The 22,254-nt window shown below is 37.8% G+C and overlaps 2 protein-coding genes across 4 annotated transcripts; both read left to right on the forward strand.

Moving 5' to 3' along the window:
• The first annotated feature begins 2,016 nt into the window (after nt 1–2,016).
• On the forward strand, nt 2,017–7,196 carry LOC137733788 (E3 ubiquitin protein ligase RIN2-like). Of its 3 annotated transcripts, XM_068472972.1 has the most exons (14): nt 2,054–2,144; nt 2,286–2,371; nt 2,621–3,061; nt 3,423–3,500; nt 3,676–3,762; nt 3,861–3,982; nt 4,430–4,526; nt 4,630–4,735; nt 4,924–5,093; nt 5,192–5,329; nt 5,411–5,478; nt 5,581–5,811; nt 6,274–6,655; nt 6,747–7,196. In XM_068472972.1, exons 3-14 carry the CDS (start codon nt 2,822–2,824, stop codon nt 6,801–6,803), a joined length of 1,776 nt encoding a protein of 591 aa, XP_068329073.1. In that variant the 5' UTR covers nt 2,054–2,144; nt 2,286–2,371; nt 2,621–2,821; the 3' UTR covers nt 6,804–7,196. The 3 variants fall into 3 exon arrangements, with proteins under 3 accessions (XP_068329072.1, XP_068329074.1, XP_068329073.1); XM_068472971.1 differs by lacking the exon at nt 2,286–2,371 and having other exon boundaries at nt 2,017–2,144; XM_068472973.1 differs by lacking the exon at nt 2,286–2,371 and having other exon boundaries at nt 2,017–2,144; nt 4,924–5,081.
• Nucleotides 7,197–19,809: 12,613 nt separating this feature from the next.
• Nucleotides 19,810–22,254, forward strand: LOC137733779 (BAG family molecular chaperone regulator 7-like). Its single transcript, XM_068472962.1, has 3 exons — nt 19,810–20,586; nt 20,829–21,119; nt 21,845–22,254. The coding sequence occupies exons 1-3, from the start codon at nt 19,906–19,908 to the stop codon at nt 22,067–22,069; spliced, it is 1,197 nt and encodes a 398-aa protein (XP_068329063.1). The 5' UTR covers nt 19,810–19,905; the 3' UTR covers nt 22,070–22,254.

Here is a 22,254-nt window from a genome sequence, read left to right on the forward strand (position 1 = left end):
TTTACTTGTGCCCGGTCATCAATCTCCAACTGTCCAATTAGCCACATCATCTTATTTTTTTATATATTTATTTTTATTAAGGTCTAATTCTAGTCCATTGTGAATCTAAACTCATTCACTCGTCTTAATGTAAATAATATCATTTTTTATAAAATAATTCTAATTCTTTAAAAAATTAAAATAATTGAACCGATTGAAAACCGAAACGAAACTAAAAACAAAATTGAACAAAAAACTATTAGTTCAGTTTCGGCTTTGTTAGTTAAAAAATCGAATCTTTTATAGTCTTTTCTTTATTGGCTTCATCCTGTCCGTCCCATTACTTCTAGTGTGTGTCATACGTTTTGGGTATAAGCCCTTAGCGCAAACACTAAGTAGGTAAACTACATTTTTCGCTAAAATAAAAGTAAATTAATGTTATTTTGTTTATTTTATGTTAGGTGTTTATTTTCCAGGCTTGATTCTAAATCAACTAATAGCTTAATTTCAATTCAAAGTTAGGTAAACTTAACTTTAAGCCTAAATATGTTGAAAGCCTTATTGCTTAATTATTTTTCTTTGTTTTTTTTTTTAAATTTTAATTTCTAAGCTAGAAAAAAAATTGAAAAAAATTGAAACTGTACCAAAAATCAAACCGAACCGAAGTATAAACTATTATGTGGCGTACTCTCATCGTGCTCTAGCAACCAGGTTAGATCTCTCTAAAAGACATGTGACTATTTCTCCAACTCCTATATGTAATAAGGAAGATGAATCAGGGAAACATACGCTATTGATGTGTCCATGGGTGGAATCCGTTTGGTTTGGTGGTCAACTCAATTTATAAGGTGAACATGACTGAAATTGGTACTTTTCAAAATTGGTTATTTTCTTTAATTATGACTAATATGGGAAGCAAACGAGATAAAAACCGTATTTTATCACATGTTGCTTTCGCTTGTTGGAATATATGGAAAGAGAGATGTCATGCTATTTTCAATCAGAAAACTGTGTCATATTTGCAGGTAATTCACAAGATTAATTGTGCCCATGCTGCTTTTATGGAGGCCTCCAAGAGATCCCAGCATGTTACCATGGGGAATACTCAAAGTGATCAAGCGCAATTGGATGGTGCTCATCAACCATGCTCGGTTTGGTCTACTCCCGAACCTTCCTGGTACAAAGTAAATGTTGACGCTAGCTGGAATTCGATAACGAAAAATGGTTATGCTGCCACTGTGATAAGAGACTCCAATGGAACGTTTATTGCTGCTAGGAGACAAAGTGTTTCGGTATCTGGGGTTCAGGAGGCTGAGGCTAAGGCTACTTTAGAGGGGTGTAAGTTGGCTAACAATGCAAATGGTCTTGGATTCCTAGATTTGCTAATTTGGTGGCGGACAGACTTGCGTCTGTAAAGATTTCGGAGATGAGCAACAATATATGAGTCGACAGACCCTCATCTTCGATTGTACATATTCTGAACAAGGATGGTCTACCTTGCCTGCATTAAGTCGAGTATGGATGGAGAGGGAGTTAAGGTGACATAATGCTGTTGCTTGTGTCGTTCCCTGGCTTTGTTCCTTTTTTCGTTTTTGGTTAGTTTTTTGTTAGTCCTTGATGTGAGCTTTCCTTTTGTTATTGGCTTTTCCCTGGTGTAGTTCCAGTTTACCCAAAAAAAAAAAAAAAAACCCGAAGTATAAACTCGGGTTGCTTTTTAATTAAGCCATCTTAATTGTTTCGATATTACATTTAATTTTCAACATTTTATATCTAACAGACTTTTATTGGTGATACAGACCGAATTATTTTTAATGGTGATACAGACCAAATATGTTTTTCTTTATTTACGCGTCATCAAAATAGTTTATCTTTTTATTTTTGTTTTAATGAAAGAATTTTTATTTATTGTCAAATTTGGGGAGCTTGTTTTTTCTTTTTTTTTCTTTCTATTTTTTTCTATTGCTTTCCACTCCCGCAAAAATTGACCCAGCCTGTAAACTGTCTTTTAGTCAAAATAAAAACAAAGAATCAAAATCAATAAAATTAAAATCCACCTCTCTCTCTCTCTCTCTCTCTCTCTCTCTCTCCATCTCTATCCGACGCGGGTGAAATTTGCGGAAACTCCCCACCGACGCAGCGGTCAGCGACGTCTCAGCTCAAATCAGGTCCTTGATTCTGTCAATATTTTCTGATTTATCGTTTAATTACTCCCAAATTTCGAACATTTCTGCTTGATTTCGCTCAATCACCTTCGGTTTCAAGCTTTTTTACGGTTTTACCCGTGTTTTCATGGCTTCGAATGATAGGGCTTCTCAATTGTATGCTTTGGCAGTTCCTAATAGTATTTAGAGGAGAAAGCCGATTCCTTTTGATTGATTTTGTATTTTGTAAGGTATTTATGCAACTTGATCATTCGGTGACTTCCAATTTGTAACGTTTTGTTGGGATTTATAGTTTCGATATCGAAAATTTTACTAAAATTATTGAAAGGGTCACTAATTTTCTAGTTTTTAAGGGTTAATTGTTCATTAACAGAAGTTGTTTAGCATCCTAACCGCCGGTTCTAGCCATTGTTGTTGATTGTAGTATTAGTCATTGTTGTTCTGAGAAAATGCTCATCAGTGTCGCTTTTTCGTGGCAGGTTATACGGTTTCAATCTGAGAATTTTCCATCGTTTGTTGACGATTAATGCTCCGTCGTGTTTGAAGCTAACTTGAGGTCTATGCCCCGATTTTTTACTTCAATGACAAGATATTATCAAAATGAGCAAGGGATCTTGCTAATTCAGTGGTGATGAGAATTTTGGAGTTGGGTTTTGGTAAGGAGGTTGAATTTGTTACCAATGGGTTTGAGGTATATAGCCATCTCCGCTGCATGTACAGCGATAAGCTTTGCGGGCCTCCAGTTGTGGACGGAAACTTCTTTAGTTAAACTAAAATCGGATGGACTAATTGCGGAGAATTTGATTAATGCTGCCAATTTTGGCCATGTATTTGATCTGCTTTTGGGTTCTTATTCTACCGTTGGACTGCTGGCAAATTTTGTACTCAATGCATTCATTTTACTCGTTTTATGTCTCAAGGTAATTTTCTAACTCATCTGGAAACTTCTGTTGTTGCACAATTGTAAGTTTGATGGATGCATGAACTAGTGCAGTGGGTTTATATTACAATGAACAGGAGATTTATTAGTTTGTTCCTAATGGTTGTGGTATTACTTTCATTTGTTGTGCCACTTTGATGAATTTTGGCAAGAAACAAAATTTCTACACTGTCTGCTAGAGGCGGCCAGTTTGTTTTAAGATACCAGATACCATTATTCAAACATGTAATAACAATCTTGGAGCTAGTAAACTAGTCCATTGTCTGTTTTCTTTGTATGTATGTGAAGTTTGTTTGAGAAGGGTTGATTTGATCATTGTGATGTCTGTTTCTAATTTGCAGACTATATTCTTTGTGGAGTTGTATTCTTCTGAAACTCGCAAATTAATCGAACGCCTTATCAATTATGTTATTTACAAGGTGAATATTTTAACTCGCTGTCAGTTTAATTGGCTTGCTACCAGGAGAATCACTACTTTAACTCGATAAACTTTCAGTTTTAATTGTTTTATAATACTTATTGTATAATAACTACGTCATGTACTAATATGTATTATTCAATGATTTCTTATGAACACTGATTAATCTCAAACAGGGTACTTTTCTACCTCTGGTCATTCCTCCTACAATATATCATGCGGGCCTGTGGTCAGTCTGGTTGATTGTTCTTTGTTCTTTAAAGGTATATGACATGATATTTATGAAGAACGTGATGTATATGGAAGTATAAAAGCAAGTGCATACCTTCTTACCTATATTTTCCATGTTGTACTTGTATAGATGTTTCAAGCTTTGGCTCGAGATCGACTTGAACGGTTGAATGCATCCCCTTCTGTCACACCATCGACATATTTTCGTGTGTATTCAGTGTTATTGCTTGTGCTGACTGTTGACATTTTCTGGTATCGCTTGATCACTTTTCTTGGAGTACGAATTAGCTCTCTTGCATGTCACTTGATGATAAATAGTTTTTTTCTTAGTCTGAACATCATAATAGTTTGTATTGTCCATTTTGGTGCATAACAGGTAACACCACAGGATACGTGGTGGAATACTCTTTTATTTATCTTTTTTCCTGTGTTTGTCTAGCAGTATTAAACCACTACAATCCACCTTTCTAGGTCATGTTTTTAATTTGCAAGGACCAGATCATCAATCTACTTTGGTTTTTGATTCCCAAAACCTGCTGATTAAAAACTAATAATGGATCAGTTGTTAAATCTTTTGAAATTACTAATTCACTCATGAAGATTCAGTGTTCACATTACTGTGTCTTGCTCCCTCTGTTGTTGCATGAGTTCGTATTGCTGAGAAATGCCTCATACTTGCATTTTGTTTGGTGCTTGCAGGATAAGGCTGTGTGTGGTGATATATAAAACACTGGGTGTATCTATGTTTCTCTTGTTATTATTTGAGCCCTTCAGTATTGCATTTGAGACATTGCAGGTAATGTCCTGGGAACTTTGTCCATGAAACCTTATCATGTTTTCTGTCAAATTTTGGAAAGCTTGTTGACAGTGTTGGTTGGCTTGCCACAATATTTTTGTAGGCTATTTTGGTGCATGGATTTCAGTTACTTGATATATGGATCCATCATTCAGCATGGAACAGTTCAAATTGCGAGAGGTCCAAATTATTTGATACATCAGCAGTTGGTAGTTCTCCAAATTTACTTTTACTATCTCATATTGTAACTGGGGTTGTAGGGGCTGTTCCTATGCTATATAGTACATTGTTCCTTCTGCTCCTGTAAATGGGTAAAGGCTTACTTGAGTTGTCGGGTGTAAATTGGGGGCTATATGTACTCAGATTGTAGTTACTATATTCATTTGGCTGAATGCAGGTTTATTGTTGGAATGGAAGGGCAGTCTTACTCGGAATTTGGGCTTTGTTCTTGATATGGCAACATTGTTAATGGCCCTTGGTCACTACGTGCATATTTGGTGGTTTCATGGCATGGCATTCCATCTGGTGGATGCAATCCTTTTTCTAAACATACGTGTAAATATTTGTGTAATTTTCATTCTACTTTCTGTTGGAACATCCATTCTCCTTTTTACTTGATTCCCCAATACTATCTTCTTTCTAATTAAGGATCCATTATTGAGCAGGCGTTGCTAAGTTCAATTGTAAAACGTATAAAAGGGTTCATCAAACTGAAGAAAGCCTTAGGTGCTCTTCATGCAGCACTTCCAGATGCAACATCTGAAGAACTACGGGCATATGATGATGAATGTGCAATTTGTAGGGTATGCGTAGTTTTCTTCCCCTTTAATTGGTTACAATTTCAGTTTCCTCTTGATTCCTCAAACTTACTAGGAAAATGGCAGGAACCTATGGCTAAGGCCAAAAGACTACACTGCAGTCACCTTTTTCATCTTGCATGTTTGAGATCTTGGTATGGTGCATGTGTTGTTAATCCTTTTTCTTTTTTATTTTTTTTTTAATTTTTAGAGCATGCGATGACTAAGAAAATGATGAAAATTATTAATGATTCCAGGTTGGATCAAGGTTTGAATGAGATCTATTCATGTCCGACTTGTCGCAAGCCACTTTTTGTAGGTAGACCTGAAAATGAAGTACATCCCCGCAGTGAAGAAACTTCGAGTGATGAGCAGCTTGCTCGTCAAATAAGTTTAGGACTTGATCGACAAAATACTCCTGGACATGCAATACCTGCTGGCGTGTTTCCCAATCAGACTCAGAGCCCTGCGGAAGGCGATCCATGGAGGTACACTCCCTTATTTAGGAAGTATTGTAGTTTCTCTTTCCTGTCTTTTTCTTCTTGCTGATGTCTTGTCTTTACAAAATGAATCTGGGATTAACATCTTCACTTTAGACTTGGTAAATTTCTATTCAGTTTTTGCCGGGTGTATTAAATTTTATTGGGTGATTAGATTCCAGCACATAAACGAGAAGACATAAGAATACTCTCTGTATGGTTGCATAATCCTTATAGATGCATGCAAAACCAGGCACTCCTCGTAGCTTTTTACGTAAAACTGTTTGATTGCAATGTAATAACAAGTAGACAATTTGTCTTCCTATACTGATATTCCTGAATCTGCTCAGATGATGTACGAGAAATTAAATATGTGAGAAAATAAATACATGTAAAGGACTTTCGTTAAAAAAACATATGATCATATTTATTATACATGATGTATATCATGCTTCTCCTTATGTCTTGTAGAGGTACAGGACTGGATTCAGATTGGTTGCATATTTGGCCAAGCCAGGGAGTCGACGGGGCAGGTCCTTCTACAGCTATGGGATCTGTTGGACTGGGGAGAGTTCAGATGATGATGAGGCATCTTGCATCTGTAGGGGAGGCGTATGCCCACACGGCCCTTGAAGATGGTGCGTGGAGCCTCTGGCCTATGAATGCCCCTCAGGTTGCTGCAACTGGTCCACCGATTCCTCCTGCAGACGGTGGAAGAAACCAAGGAGGAGCACGAAATTTACATATGAGGACCCCCGCACGTACTGTGAATGACAACCTAGCAAACATACTTGCTATGGCTGAGACGGTGAGGGAAGTTCTGCCTCATATGCCGGATGACCTAATTTTCCAGGTACTCTTTGCTTTTAAGACAAATTATGGTTGCCATTGGCGCTTATTTTTAAACTTTCATTTTACATTCCGTAATGTATTACGTGCCACAGGATTTGCAGCGAACAAATTCAGTTACCGTTACTGTGAATAATCTTCTCCAAATGTGACGAGGCGTTGTATCTTCTTTTGTTGTAACGTGTTCCCAAGTCCTCGAAAACTAGTTGACGTTGTCTGAACACCACAGATCGTCCTCTGTGAGACTGTTTCCCCACCCACAGTGTACATAAAAGGCAGCTCACCGGATCACTTTTACCGAAGGAAAGAAGGACAAGAGGCACAAGTATAGTTTCTTTTTTTTGTACTTCCCCTGTGAAAAATAAATTTTCGACGTTGTGTACGGTTTACAGATGAACATATTGTTGTTTCCTACGTGGTTTCGAATTGGCCATTCGGTTGGCTCGGCCACACGAATTGGTGCGTAGACGAAATCTCCCTTGTGGTTCATAACTTACAGAGACAATATGCACAAATGGAATCCGATACGAATTTTTAATCAAAAATAGAAATGGAGAGACATCAAACAAATAATAAACGAGCGGTAAACGTGATTTATATACGACTTATTCAAAGGTTAGATGCATGGTTCGATTTTATTTTGCAATGAAATTTTGTGCGAGTGAGTGGAACGACAGGAGGTGAAAGTAGTCAAAAGAGCCAAACGCTGGCTAAACGACATGGGCGGCGAGACGACCCAAGAAATGCTGGGTTTGTAGACGACATGAGTTGGGCTGTTTCGCCCAAAGCAGAGACACCAGTGGTTATTTTGTCTAACGCCGTTAACAAAACAACAGACGGGTAGTTCTCTAAACGTCAAAGTCAACAGGCCATTGTCGCTGCACGTGTCGAATCCTGGTTGAACCGACCCAAATTTCTGATTTTCTTCTGCTTTGACTTTCCTACCTAATTATGTTCTTCGATTTTCATTAGCCAAACAAATGAAGAAAAGAAGTATACCATATGATTCTAATTAAAAGAAGGCTCGGTGCCATTTGTCAGGCAACTTATTATAACTCAAGTGGTTAACCGCATCCAATGCTAATTCTATTTATTAATAATAACATCTTTAATGACAAGACTTCTTATAAAAATTAATTTCTTCCTAATTATCTTTTTATTATTTCTTCTTTTTTTATTTTATTTTTTGTTATTTTTTGTTCTTGTTCTTCCTATTCAGAACCCCATTCATAGATTATTTTATTTTATTTTATTTTTATAATCAACCATTATCACGCATTAATTTGTAATTATCTACTTATATGATCGATTCTTCTTTATATATAATAAACATGTATCACATATTAATGTATCTTGCTTGTAGGTATATTGTTTTTTTGTACCTTTTAGTTAAGTTTCATATCTCGCTTATAAATATAATATTCATTGATGTATTTGTTACTTGAGTTAGGGTCACATGTTGCTTGTAGGTATATTAGTTTTTTGTTAAAAGACATTATGTAGATTTTTTGGAATTCGAGGATGCATGAAATTAGAAGATTTTAACTTATCTCCAATGTTCAAAAAATGTAAAATGATTATAAAAAAAAGTGGAGAAAAGATAATTCTGAACTTAACCTAATAGCCATGTTGATTTATTGGACCCCAATCTAATTAATTTGGATTCCTCACTAATCAATTTATAAACTTTGTCTTTCAATGGTCTTTATCGAACCTGAATTTTGTTTTTCACTTCACTTTGAGGGTCCTTTTCAAATTTCAGTGGAGTTGTTAATGTTGTCTGTGTTATTATTGACAACTGCAGCTATTCATTTTACTGTAGTTCAACCATTTTTATGTCCCGTTGTGCCTCTTTTTCTACTCAAAACAGTGCCTTCTGTCTCTCACCAGCTCTCCTTCTTCGGCAGCCCCGAGGAGTTAGTCGTAGGCTGAGTTTCCATATGTCATGGTAAATAATAATACATCCAATTTCCACGAGGTTAATGTATTAAATTACGTTAAATAGAAGCTTAAAACTAAATTAACCCTCGACGTTATGTTAATGTTTTAGGCTAAAGTTTCTGTGCAGGTAAGAAAGTTGGAGTAAAAAAGCATGCATGCATGCATGCAACAGACACGGAGCGATAAACATGAAAATCTGATGGAAAAAATCGAGGAGGTTTTTCGATGGAAACAAATCAACATGTGTATTTTCTTTTGTGCCTTCCCGGTTTTGCCTAACTTATTTACTTTTGTCCTCAACACATTCCCCTCGGTTCTGTAATTTTATATGAACCCCCATCGACGACGATGCTTCGAAGTTCGAATAACTACAAAACTCCAAAGGTTTAATTGTATTTAACTGATCATATCGTGTTGATTACTTGGGACCAAGACACTTTTTCTTGACGGGAAAGCAAGATCTTAGTTCAATGTGAATTCGGGCGAACACTATCATGTGCTCGGGATTTTGAGGCGTGACAGAAAAACTAGTGATACAGTGCAACTAATTTTTAAGTGCAGAAGAGAACACAGGATTTGACTAATCCCAGCTGCAACAAACCTACTTTTCTCTTTTTGCACAAAGTACTATATGTTGTACTGTTAATTAATTCATGAGAAGTTCGATATTTTATAAAGGATCTCTGTCCAAATCATCCTGCACAAACTGAAGGAAGTATGCTTGCATCTTCGTCTAATTATTTTTTAAAATTCTACATTGGTCATAATCCCGATTAAACTAGTTAACTAATGGTTTTAACATTAAACCAATTCAGTTGTGGCTTAATTTTCTCATACATGTCCGGAGTCCACAAACATATATATATATGTTTGTTTGAAAGCTTCGAAATATAGCATATCTAATATATCTAGGAGCTTAATATATCTAGGAGCTACGATCTCAGTTTTCTTGGCGAGGGTTTAGGGTTAGGTCTTTATCTTGGGGCCCTTGTTTTAATTTCCAGAATTAGACAAGTGATGCAAGCCACAACAGCCTTCTTTTTTGTTCCCGCATAAGTCTCGTCATCACTCACTGTCTCTCCATCTTCTCACAAGCAATTGAATGATCCTTATATAATTGCTTTGCTGCTGGTGTTGATTCTCCATCTCAAGATCATCGTCATGTCGAGTATCGTATCTTCTCTTTTCACGATCTTTCTTCTGTTTCTTTCGATGCAAGCATGCGAGGCTCGCTATATCAGGCTTGGGGGTTTTGGAGCACCATTCCCACCTTTCGGCAAGGTTTGTTAATTTTGTGTTTCAATTTCTTACCAGCCGTTTGATAATCATTTTATTTTTAATTTTACTAATTTTTTTTTTAAATGGAAAACTTGTTTGGTAATGAAAACAAAAAACTACAATTTTTATGAGTTTTCAAATTTTGGTTTGATTTTGGTTTTTTTGTTTTCAAATATTTGAAAACTACAAAATTGTTTGCTGCAGTGCAGTCACTAAATTGAAAACTAAAATGATTATTAAACGAGCCTTTTACGCTAAACTAATCTATGAAAGTTCACAAACTAATGCATGTAGGTATTTGAAACTGTTAAAATTTCAGGGTCTGTTACTTTTGGAGAAGTTTAAAACACTTGGAATGGATTCAAGTAAAGGATTCGTTATGAAGGAAGATGACGCAACTGAAAAGGGTCATGGTGGTGCAATCACTAGTACTACGACTACTGTAAAGGAAATGAAGTGCACTAGCAGAGGACAAAAATCAGGTGTTGTACCAGCTACTAAGCCTCATGGAATTTGATTAATCGCGTCAAGAACCATGGAAAAACTAGAGCCGGGATTTACTCAGATTATTCGAGACCAAGAACACGTCCTCCACCCCATAACTGAGCTTAAATTATTTATGTAGTAGCATCTTTTATCCTCCTCCATTATAAATACGAGTATATACATGTCCAAGGACCACTTTCTATTCCTGTGCATCTATACCTTGCTGAGATCTCCAGTTTTGATCATAAACCTTAGATATTAACTAATTAATCGATGTATCATATATGATCGGTCTTCTTCTTGTCATTTCATTGATAGGGATAGAACCAGCCGGAAGTGAGATTGTAGCGTCTTATGGTCATCACATGGTGGGTTTGCTTAAAGCAACAAGTCCTACTACTAAAAAGGTAATCAAATTCAACATGTAGGAGTCTTACTAAATTGGTTTTATTTCTCTAGCTAGATGTGGTGGATCGAGGAGCATATGGGACCTCATCAGGATCAATCTTTTTCTTTATGTCGAATCCTGGAGGGTGATAAGGGAAGATTTGTTGTCTGTATGCTTGAATTGTCGAATGTGCGAGTTGCAATTAATTAATTGGGTGTCAGAATCAGAAATTGAAAAAAGTTGAGTTTCCAACATAACATCAATTGGTTATATGAGGAGTGGTCCACATCCTTATAAACACATGCAAAATTTCTTAATTCTCCAATTTATGAAATTCACACTCTCAACAATCATCTTATGCATGTAACCACAAGAAAAATGAAAGGAATAAGTAATGAGTCAGAAGAGATTAGAAAGATTAAAGTTAGTAATATGTAGATTAACGCGTTTTTATGCATATGTTCTATATGTAGGAAGCAAGGAGGAGAGCTCTATCTGGTAAAGAAGCCGTAAATTACAACAGTGATGACAAAGTAGAAGATAATGTGGTGCATACAGATTACAACCCGCCACATTCGACACCACCCATTCACAACAGAAAAAGTTAATTACCAAGTGTAAAGCTATAGACAGTCAAGATCAATCCAGCGATCAAAAAGATGCTACTTGTTAGATGCTACTTGTCAAGAGATTAGCTTATAAGAGTTGTTAATTTGTTTAGTTTTGTTAAGAATTAGTTTGCTTATTGTGTAAGGAATGTAACTAGTATAAATAGGAAATCCTTGTATCCATTGAGTGTGTGAAGAAATAATATCAGTGAAATACTCTCTCATTCTCTTCGATCTCCCGTTCTCTCTTTAGATTATGTACTAACAACTTCTTTCTTTAAAACACCATTGTTCATCTTCAAGCTCCAGACTGCTCAATTCAACATGGTATCCTCGCCGGGAAAGGTTTCTTCTCTTCGATCCTGATCGTCTCTGCTTTTGATTTCATCCTTGTAATCACTGTGGTATGCGATTCATCATCTTCATTGATAAGAAAAATTGTATGAAATTTAGTCGATCTCGACTTTTGATCTTTGCACATTAGATGTTTGTTGAAATATATGTGCCAATTCTTCTGTGATAATCTTCTTTGCGAAGTTGTGTTCATTCTTTTCTTCAAGAACAAGAACCAAGAAAGTTCTTCAAAACCCTAATTTCTACAAGAAATCTTCTCTGATCTTCTTTTCTGCTTACAAAATTTGAGTCAGCATGGTGACTGCTGCACAGCTACAAATTGTGCAATCTCCAATCACGAGTTTAATTCCTAATGTATCTACTTATGTGACTATTAATATAGATGATACGAATTACTTAGTCTGGCATTACCAAATGCAATTACTTCTTGAGAGCCATGGAATTCCTAGTTTTTTGGATGTTCTCACAAATGTCCATCTCGTTTTGTCAATAATTTTGATGTTAAAGGTATAGAAACTGAAGCATATCAAATCTAGAAAATGCCCGATCGTGTTGTAATGCAACTTATCATTGCAACTCTGTCTGATATGTCTTGTATCATTGGCTGCACCAATGCATGTGAAATGTGGATGATTCTTAAAGATCGTTTTTCAACTGTTACAAAAACCAGTATCTTTCAGTTGAAAAATGAGCTACAAAATATTAAAAAGGGGTGTGAATCAATCTCTTAGTATCTGCAAAGGTGTAACATCCCACATCGCCCAAGGGAGTGGATCCTTTAAGCCTTATATGTATATTCTCATCTCTACCTAGCACGAGGCCTTTTGGGAGCTCATTGGTTTCAGAGTTCATTGGAACTCCGAAGTTAAGCGAGTTCCCGTGAGAGCAATTTCAGGATGGTTGACCAACTGGGAAGTTCTCGTGTGAGTTCCCAGAAACAAAACCGTGAGGGCGTGGTCAGGGCCCAAAGTGGACAATATCGTGCTATAGTGGAGTCGAGTCCAGGATGCGGTGGGGGCCTGGGTCGGGATGTGACAAAAGGGTTAAGGATGCCCGTGATCATTTGGTTGCTGCTGGAGTGCCATTTGATGATGATGATATTGTCATTAATTATAGCTCTTAAGGGTCTGCCATCGGAGTACAATACTTTTAGAATATTAATTAGAGGGAGAGACAATGTTATTTCTCTTAAAGACTTTCAAGCTCAGTTACTTGCAGAGGAATCTACACTTGAAAATTCTCAGTTGACTGATTCTTTTGTGTCTGCTATGCTAGCTCAAGGCAATAATTCCAAAGGAAAAAGGTCTATTATTTACAGACAGTTCATCAAATTTGACTGATTCTCATAATTCATCATCTCAGTACCACACTGGTAGTTCATCATATTCCAATAGTAATTCTGGAAGCTTTAATAATGGTGGTCCTACTTTCAACTCTGGAGGATATAGTAATAAAGGCAATACTTACAATTCTAGAGAATATAGGGGTTCTAACTTCAGAGGAATAAATAGGGGTAGAAACAACTATGACAGTTCAAGGTTTTTTGGTAATATCTTCAATACCAGTCCTGGTATTCTTGGACCTGCAAGACCCCATGTCTCCACATGCTCTGAGCATGGTAATGATGTGCAAACCTGTCAAATTTGCAACAAGAGAGGTCATATTGCTTCTGATTGCTTTAAGAGACAATTTCCCACCACAGTTTCTTCTTCTCATATGCAATGCCAAATTTGTTGGAAATTTAGGCATTCTGCCATATAGTGCTATCATAGGGCAAATTTCTCATATCAAGGCAGGTCACCCCCATCAACTCTCTCTGCCATGCATGTCAATTACTAACCTTCTGCTCCACATAAGCAATTATGGGTAGTTGATACTGGTGCAACTTCCCACATCAGACTAGGCAAATCTAAATTTGGCAACTCCTTTCACAGGCAATGACATTATAATAACATCTAGTGGTTTAGGTTTGCCAATATCTCATACTGGTTCTTCCATTTTAAAAGCTCCTAAATGTGCTTTTGAATTGAAAGAAATATTGCATGTTCCCAAGTTATCTCAACACTTATTATCAGTCTATCAGTTATGCAAAGACAATCACTGTAGGTTTATATGTGATGAGTTTTGTTTCTGGATTCAGGACAAGATCATATGGATAATACTTCTCCAAGGACTATGTAGTGCTGGATTGTACCCAATTCCATTCCAAATACCTTCATACATTGTAAAGCAAGCATATAAAGCATCTCACTTACCTTCATAACATCACTGCCTTATTAGTCATCAAGTCAATTCATCTATATGGCACAACAAATTAGGTCATCCTTCTAATGTTGTTGCTGCAAGAATGTTAAACCAATCTAGGCATGTATGTGTTTCTTGTTTAGACCTGCCAATAAGATTGTAAAACCCCTAGAAGTCATTCACAGTGATGTGTAGGGACCTTCTCTTACATTGTCAATTGAGGGTTACAAATTCTATGTTGCTTTCATAGATGAATGTACCAAGTTTACATGGATATTTCCATTAATGAATAAAAGTGAGGTGTTTCAAACATTTGTGCAATTTCATGCTTTCTTACTTACTTAATTTTCAACTACAATTAAAATTTTCCAAAGTGATGGTGGTGGTGAGTATTGTAGCAATAACTTCAAACGGTTTTTACTTAACCAAGGCATTATAAATCATAAATCTTGCCCTCATAATCCTGAACAAAATGGCCTTGCTAAGAGAAAACGTAGGCACATTATTGAAACTACTTTAAAACTTCTGCATATTTCCAAACTACCTTCAAAGTTCTGGTTTCATGCTTGTGCTACTTCATTATACTTAATCAATAGAATGTCATGCACTACCTTGTCCATGAAATCTCCTTATACTTGTTTGTTTAGCACAACTCCTACTTTAACACATTTAAAAACCTTTGGTTGTAGCTGCTTTCCTTTGTTAAAACCATACAATACAAACAAACTTCAACAAAAAACTGCACAATGCATTTTCTTAGGATATGCAGGACAATACAAAGGCTACATTTGTTTCCAACCATACACAGGGAGATTTTATGTGTCTAGACATGTTCTCTTTGATGAGAATACCTTTCCTTACATGAATTTAGTCTCCAAACCAGTACTATCACCATCTATATCACAACCCACTCATACTTGTTTCCAACTACACACATGGAGATTTTATGTGTCTAAACATGTTCTATTTGATGAGAATACATTTCCTTACATGAATTTAGTCTCCAAACCAATACTATCACCATGTATGTCACAACACACTTATACTCCAGTTATTCTTTTAGTTACACACACTAATATTGTTGTTTCACAACCTCATTCATCTCCATCACTATCATTGTCACAGACACTTCATTCATTCATCATCAAATGCGACATCAAAATCATCAACCCCTAGAGCTTCAGAGTCTTTCAGTGAACCCACTAGAGCCTCAAAGTCTATCAGTGAACCCACTAGAGCTTCAGAGTCTTTGAATGTCCCAACTTCAGCTCCATAGTTGTTCAATACCATGCCAATCCCCACCTCATCATCTAGTGCTTCAAAGTTTTTGTCTACATCTCTACAACAACTACAAAGTTCCACATCCTTGTGGATCTTGATTTTCAACCAGAAAATCTCACAGTTGTTCTTCCACTCCTACAGTTAGTCTTCATCCAATGCAGACTAGATCTAAGAGTGGGATTGTTAAGAAGAAAGCTTTTTCAGCCACTATACATACTTTTGAGAGTTCTACTATTGAGCCAACTACTTGCAAAGCTGCTAGTAAAGTTCCAGAATGGCATGCAGCTATGCAAGATGACATCATTGCTCTACATACTAAACAAACTTGGGATCTTGTTCCTCTTCCAAGTGGTAAAAATCTAGTTGGTTGTAAGTGGGTGTATAAAGTCAAAAAGAATCCATATGGATCCATTTCTAGGTACAAGGCAAGATTAATTTCCAAGGGATATAGTTAAGAGGAGAGGATTGATTATAGTGATACTTTTAGTCCAGTGGTCAAACCAACTACAGTGAGGTTAATTCTTGCACTTACAGCTCAATTTAATTAGAGTTTGGGACAATTGGATGTCAAAAAATGCATTATTGCATGGTGAATTGAATGAAGAAGTATATGTGGCTCAACCTTCAGGTTTTCTCAGTCATATTCATCATTCTCACTTTGTTTGCAAGCTAAAAAAGTCATTGCATGATTTAAAACAGGCTCCAAGAGCTTGGAATGAGAAGTTCACTAGTTTTTTTACCAGGTTTGGGGTTCAAACAATCACTTGCAGATCCTTCTCTATTTGTCAAACACACTGATCTTGGTATTGTAGTGTTGTTGATGATATAATCTTAACTGGAAGCAGTTATAGTGATATATCTGCAGTGATCTTGGCTTTAGTTCAACAATTTGATATGAAGGACTTGGAATATCTTAATTACTTTCTGGGATTACAGGTTCAGTATCAATCTTCTGGTTTGTGTGTTTCTCAGACAAAGTATATCAAGGATTTATTGGCCAAAGTTGATATGCAGAATGCAAAAGCATGTGCTACTCTTTGTCTTCCATCTCACATATTACTCAAGGAAGAAGGCAAACTCTATCACAATCCAAAACAATACAGAAGTATAGTGGGTGTATTGCAGTATTTGACATTCACTAGACCTGATATTGCTTTTGTAGTAAATTAGTGCTATCAATTCATGCATTCTCCTATGGATTCACATGCAGTTGTAGTTAAACGAATTCTTCGATATCTCAGTGGTACTATTGACTATGGCATACATTTTCAGCCGGAAAGTTGTCTTTACAAGCATATAGTGATGTTGATTGGGCAGGAAATTCCAATGATAGAAGATCCACTTATGCTTATGTTGTTTATCTAGGCTTTAGTCCCGTTTCATGGGCTTCCAAGAAACAACACACAGTTTCTCGGTCTTCCACTAAAGCAGAATATAGGGCTTTAGCTATAACTGCTGCAAAATTGGCATAGATAAGACAACTTCTGTGTGACTTACAAGCTCCTTTGTATACTTTTCCATTGATGTAATGTGATATTTTATAGCCTTGTTCTCTAATCCAGTTTTTCATTCGAGGGTTAAGCACATTGAAATAGACTATCACTTTGTACGAGAACGAGTGATTCGAGGAGATTTAGCAGTGCAACATATGTCTTCCCAAGAATATTTTGCTGATATTCTCACCAAGGGTCTTTCAATTTCCTTGTTTTAGCACCATTGTTCCAATCTCATGCTTGGTTCTACCAAACATGTGATTGAGGGGGGATGTAAAGCTATAGACAGTCAAGATCAATCCAGCGATCAAGAAGATGCCACTTGTCAAGAGATTAGCTGATAAGAGTTGTTAGTTTGTTAAGAATCAATTAGTCTTGTTAAGAATCAGTTTGCTTATTGTGTAATGAATGTAACTAGTATAAATAGGAAATCCTTGTATCCATTGAGTGTGTGAAGAAATAATATCAGTGAAATACTCTCTAATTCTCTTCGATCTCCCTTTCTCTCTCTAGATTATGTGCTTACAACTTCTCTCTCTAAAACACCATTGTTGATCTTCAAGCTCCAGACTGCTCAATTCAACACCAAGAATGTGATCTAGGGTTTATACCAACTATGGCTAGATGAATATATAGTGAAAACATATTATATATATATATTGAATTGTTATTAACACTCCAAAAATCTCATTCTACACTTCAAACTTTCTATATTAGGAAAGAAAAATACACTTGTGAGGAATGTATAATGAAAATTTTGGAGTGCTAATAACACTTCCCTACATATATATATATAGATAGAGACGGGGACTTTTGTAATGTTGTAGTAGTAAACACCAGTTGGTTGCTAATTTGCTATTATGCTTTCTCATTCCAAACCAAAGGGTTCATCAGAGACTTCGTTGGTTTTATTATTTGAGACTTTGACGTTTGTTTTTGTTATGCCGAAGGAAATCAAACTCTCACTAATTATAATTCTCATGGAAAATGCTTGGGAGATTACATTTTTGTGCCACATTCCACGTAATGTGCACATGTCACGTCAATTAATAAATTTATTTCATTAGATGTTGGTTATGTGCATCACTTGTCACGTCATGCGGTACACAAATATGATACAAAAATGTGATCTCTCTATCGTTACTCAATTCTAATTTATAATTTGATTTTTTGAAATAAGAATTTCGTAGCAATAAACTAATGAGGGTAAATACTTACAGTTCCAAAAATCCCATGGTTATTGGAGAGATGGTAGCAATTCGATGCAGGATGAAGATCTCGAAGCAAATTTGACCCGACAAAATCACATGCATGCAAACTTCGTTGACATGATCGTATAGAAATCTAATTAATAACATAAACACTCAATAAATTAAGTAATTACCGTCCACAACCCTAATTAAAGGAAGAAACTATTAGTTAATACGGCATAATTTCAATTGATATCCAGAAGGTAGGTAAATGCACTACCAAAACAGAAATAAAGAAACAAGTGAAAAAGGTTAAGTAGGAGTGAGAAAATTCCCATATTGATGTGATCCACATTGAAACAGGAAACCTCCAGGAGACAACCCCGCCAAGACGGCTGAAACCATCCCAAGCAACCACCCTGTCACCACCGCCCCACATATCATCCCCACCCCAACACCTCCGTTACTCCCACCACTCTTCCTCTCTCCTTCTTCTTCCGATGATCTCCTTACATCAAGCAACTTAGCAACTACTCCTTCATCTTTCATTGCAGTCTCTTCCTTTTCCTCCACGATCACTTGTCTACAATTCTCACGATCAGCATTAAACAAAACTACAGGCAGTTCCTTGTACTCTTCTTCTTTCTCTTCATAACATCCTTCTAGGTCTTGGTACCGCTGCGGCGATGACAACCCACTTACGCCATTGTCCACGGCATCGCCGTCGTCATTCAAACACGACTCGGTGCAAGAACACGTCGAGCCGACATCTTCATGATCATCATGCATGTGGTCACAATCAATGCCGGAGGAGGTTAATCCCAAACTGTCCGCCCACTCGAAAAGTATCTTCCCGAGTTCCTTGATCCTCCAGGACATGTGCTCCAATTGCTTGGGCTTCGACGGGCCAGACGTTTTCTCCGCCGACAGCATTTTCTCTAGAAAACTCAGCCTTTGCGCCATGTCTGCAAAGTGTTGAAGTTGGCATTCGGCCGCCGACTCTTCTGGTGGAAGAGATAACACGCTTTCGAGATACGACTCCAGTTCTTTCAGTTTCTTCCGCAAAGTTTTGTATTTCTTCGTCATCGTTGATCTTCTGCGTGTTCAGGGACCAGGAGGGTTGTGATTGTGGTGGGAGAAGGTGGCGGTTCACTTAAAAGCGATTGAGGTTTTAGTTGGGAATATATCGTGGGTTGTGGCGGTTGAGGTTTTGGGTGATGTTTGACGTAGTGATCCAAAAGATTTTTTTGTGTGAAAAACACGATTTGATATATTAAATGGAATAACATAATTAGTTGAAAATTTAAAAATGAAATTTCAAGCAATTGTATGATGTTTATTGTGCCGTGCTGTAATACGTCACGCTAAAAAATTTCTCCTCAAAACCACGTCCTTATTTGAGTACTTTCTTTTTGTAAATGACAGTTATACCCTTTATTGCAGCTGAGGATTTGGGGTAATGGACCGGACAGGCTTAACTGTTTGGTTAGGGAGCCCAACCCAAGTTTCAGTTTCAAAAGCCTGGCCCAATTTTAAACCGGATCCCATAGAGAAGCCTCACGTGCGACGCCGATAGACTCATCACGTGGGGTAAGAAATCGCACTTGCCCACCACCATTGTTCCCCTACTGAAAGCGGTCCGCTGAGTCAGCAAATCCCAGATTCCCAAGTCCCTGTAAATTTCTCACCCCCGCATGCCCATTTCCGTCCATTCACTCCACTCCATTACGCGGCGAATCCTCCTCCGTCGCAATCCGAGTCGCCAACCTCCTCACACCAGCTGGCCCCGCACACATGAATTTCCACTTCTACCCTCCCCATTATCCTCTTCACTTTTCCGCCCATCACTCGTACTCTTCACATATTTGTCGCCTTCCTCTTTTACTCGTCTTTTAATCAGCGGCTTTCAACGTCCACAGATCACATCACAGATTCCATCAACTCGTTCGATCTGACTCAGTGATTTAGTGCCGAGTTGACTCAATTGAACCATGAGCTGGCTCAGGAGGATCGAGCTCGTCAAGCCTTACGACTGCCCCCCGCCGCCGCCGCTTCTTCTCCAAGAGACCTCCATTTTCGCCGCTCCCAAAACCCTACCTTTCCCTTTCCCTTCGTTTTTCGAAGATGTTGAGGAGGATTGCGAGCTCGGTTACGCGCTGGAGCTGTTGAGTCCGATACCAATCAAAATGCCGTCGCTTCTTTCGTACCGGATGATTCAGCGAGTCGAGAGGCTCGGGGGTGAGTTGTTCCTGCAGAGCCTGAGCGACCGAGTCAGTGAGCTGGAGTCGCGGTTCGATCGGCTGGCGAAGGTGAAATCGGGCGGGGATCGGAAGTACACTCTGACGGCGGAGATCAAGGGGCCGGAGAAGCACGGGCTTGAGCGGAAGTACAAGTGGACGACGGAGATCAAGGGAGGAAAGCTTAAGAAGAAGGAGACCGAGGAGAAAACCGAGAAGAAGTACAGATGGACGGCTGAGATTGAGGGGAAGGGAGAGATCTCGCGGAAGTACTCGTTCACGGCGTCGAATGGCGGTGATAGTGACAGTAGCGATGCGAAGGAGAAGAAGGAGAAGAAGAAGACGAAGGTCAAGAAGGGAAAGAAGGAAGAGAGTGACACGCGTCTGGTGGAGATTGAAGAGCTTGTTGATCATGGGGCTGTCGTTCTTAGACAGGTAATTTCAAATTACACTTTAAGCTGTTCATCCTTTCCGCTTAAACATAGTTAAGTTGGTGGATTACCAATCGTAATGTGGAATTACATTTTAAACCCTGGGATTAGTTCTTGAGTTGAAATTAAATTGATTAGCTTGTTTATAAATGGTAATGCAAAGAGGGCGAGCTTTGGCGCAACGGAAAGGTTGCGCCTTTGTGACCGAGAAGGGCATGATAGTATATTGAGTTCTTGTATTTGTAGGCTTTTGCAAAGAGAGCTGGAGGCAGTGGAAATGCGAAGGGCAAGAGGAAGGAGTTGTCTCCTCAAGATGCAGCAATGATGATACAGATGACTTTCAGAGCTTATCTGATCCGCAGATCACAGGCTCTTAGGGCCCTTCGCGATCTCGCTGTTGCCAAGTCCAAGTTGAAGGAGCTCAGAGCATTGTTCAATAACTTCTCTTACCGCCGCTGTGTTGCCCATGATGCAGCAGAGCGTCAGAGGTTCACTGAAAGAATCATCGTCCTGCTTCTCACTGTTGATGCCATTGAGGTAACTTTCCTTACCAGTGTTTTTGAATTTATATTTGTGAAGCTCAAAAGTCAAAACTCATTTGCGTATATGATTCTCGTAACTTGAATGTAAAATTGCTTGCCATTGTTGATGCATGTTCTGGTCGTACAAACTCGTAATTTTAAACGATTAGATAAATTTCATTCCTGATTGAAGTTTGAAATTAATGAAACAATATCATGTTCGTTTACGTTATTGTTTGATCCTTCTTTACCACCACCTCTGTGAGAAGAACATTCAACAATTGATCGTGGTTCTTTATGAATGTTTGTTTCTTTCCAGCATAAATTGAACTTTCATTTGGTCAAAAGGAGTGTATCAATGTCGTGTCAGTTCCTTAATACTAAATGCTGCCCTGCAATAATCAAGGAAGATATTACCTAACGTAAAACTGAGTTCCACAAAATGTTCTCCGAAAGGATGTCATTCGATTTTCTCTCCAAATGTGAGAACATAGTGTTATGAAACATCCTTTGATCTTCTGATGAAAACGAATCACCAATTGCCGGAATAGAGTACTAGTTGACAAACCGTGCTTCATGTTATGCACAAATATGCACATTTGCACAGAAAGCTTAGAAATTTCTAATTTCACTGACGACCGGCACACTAGGTTCCTTGGTTTCCCTTATTTTGCTACCATGTCAAAGGAGTCATAAAATTAATAACTGTAATGCAGTTTTGACAATTTGCATTGTATTTAGGGTGCTGATGTAATGGTGCGCTCAGCAAAGAGATCGATGGTGGATGAACTTGAAGCGATGCTTGAGGTGGTTGACCCCCAGCCTGCTGGTGCTGGAAAATCACCTTCCATGAGGCGGAGGACCTTTGATATGCCGGATGGTGTCATTCAGAGGGAAATCGCTGAAGGTGTGGCACAAGTTGTCCAAATGCTTGAACGTGAAGAGAGCAGTTCTAATAAACTTTGAGTCATGCGTGTGAGTGTACGGTAATACCACCGATCACCGCCATTTAGGGGGTTTTCTTGTTGTAGGACTTGCTTACTAGAGAGATGTAACCTAGCTGAGGAATTTGAAGGATTTGCTTCTTCTCATGAGTATTAAGTTAAAAACTGCATGATATTCTCCATTAGCAATGTTAAGTATGTTTTCCT

The sequence above is a fragment of the Pyrus communis genome, chromosome 5 (genome assembly GCF_963583255.1).
Source record: "Pyrus communis chromosome 5, drPyrComm1.1, whole genome shotgun sequence".
Classification (NCBI taxonomy): domain Eukaryota; kingdom Viridiplantae; phylum Streptophyta; class Magnoliopsida; order Rosales; family Rosaceae; genus Pyrus; species Pyrus communis.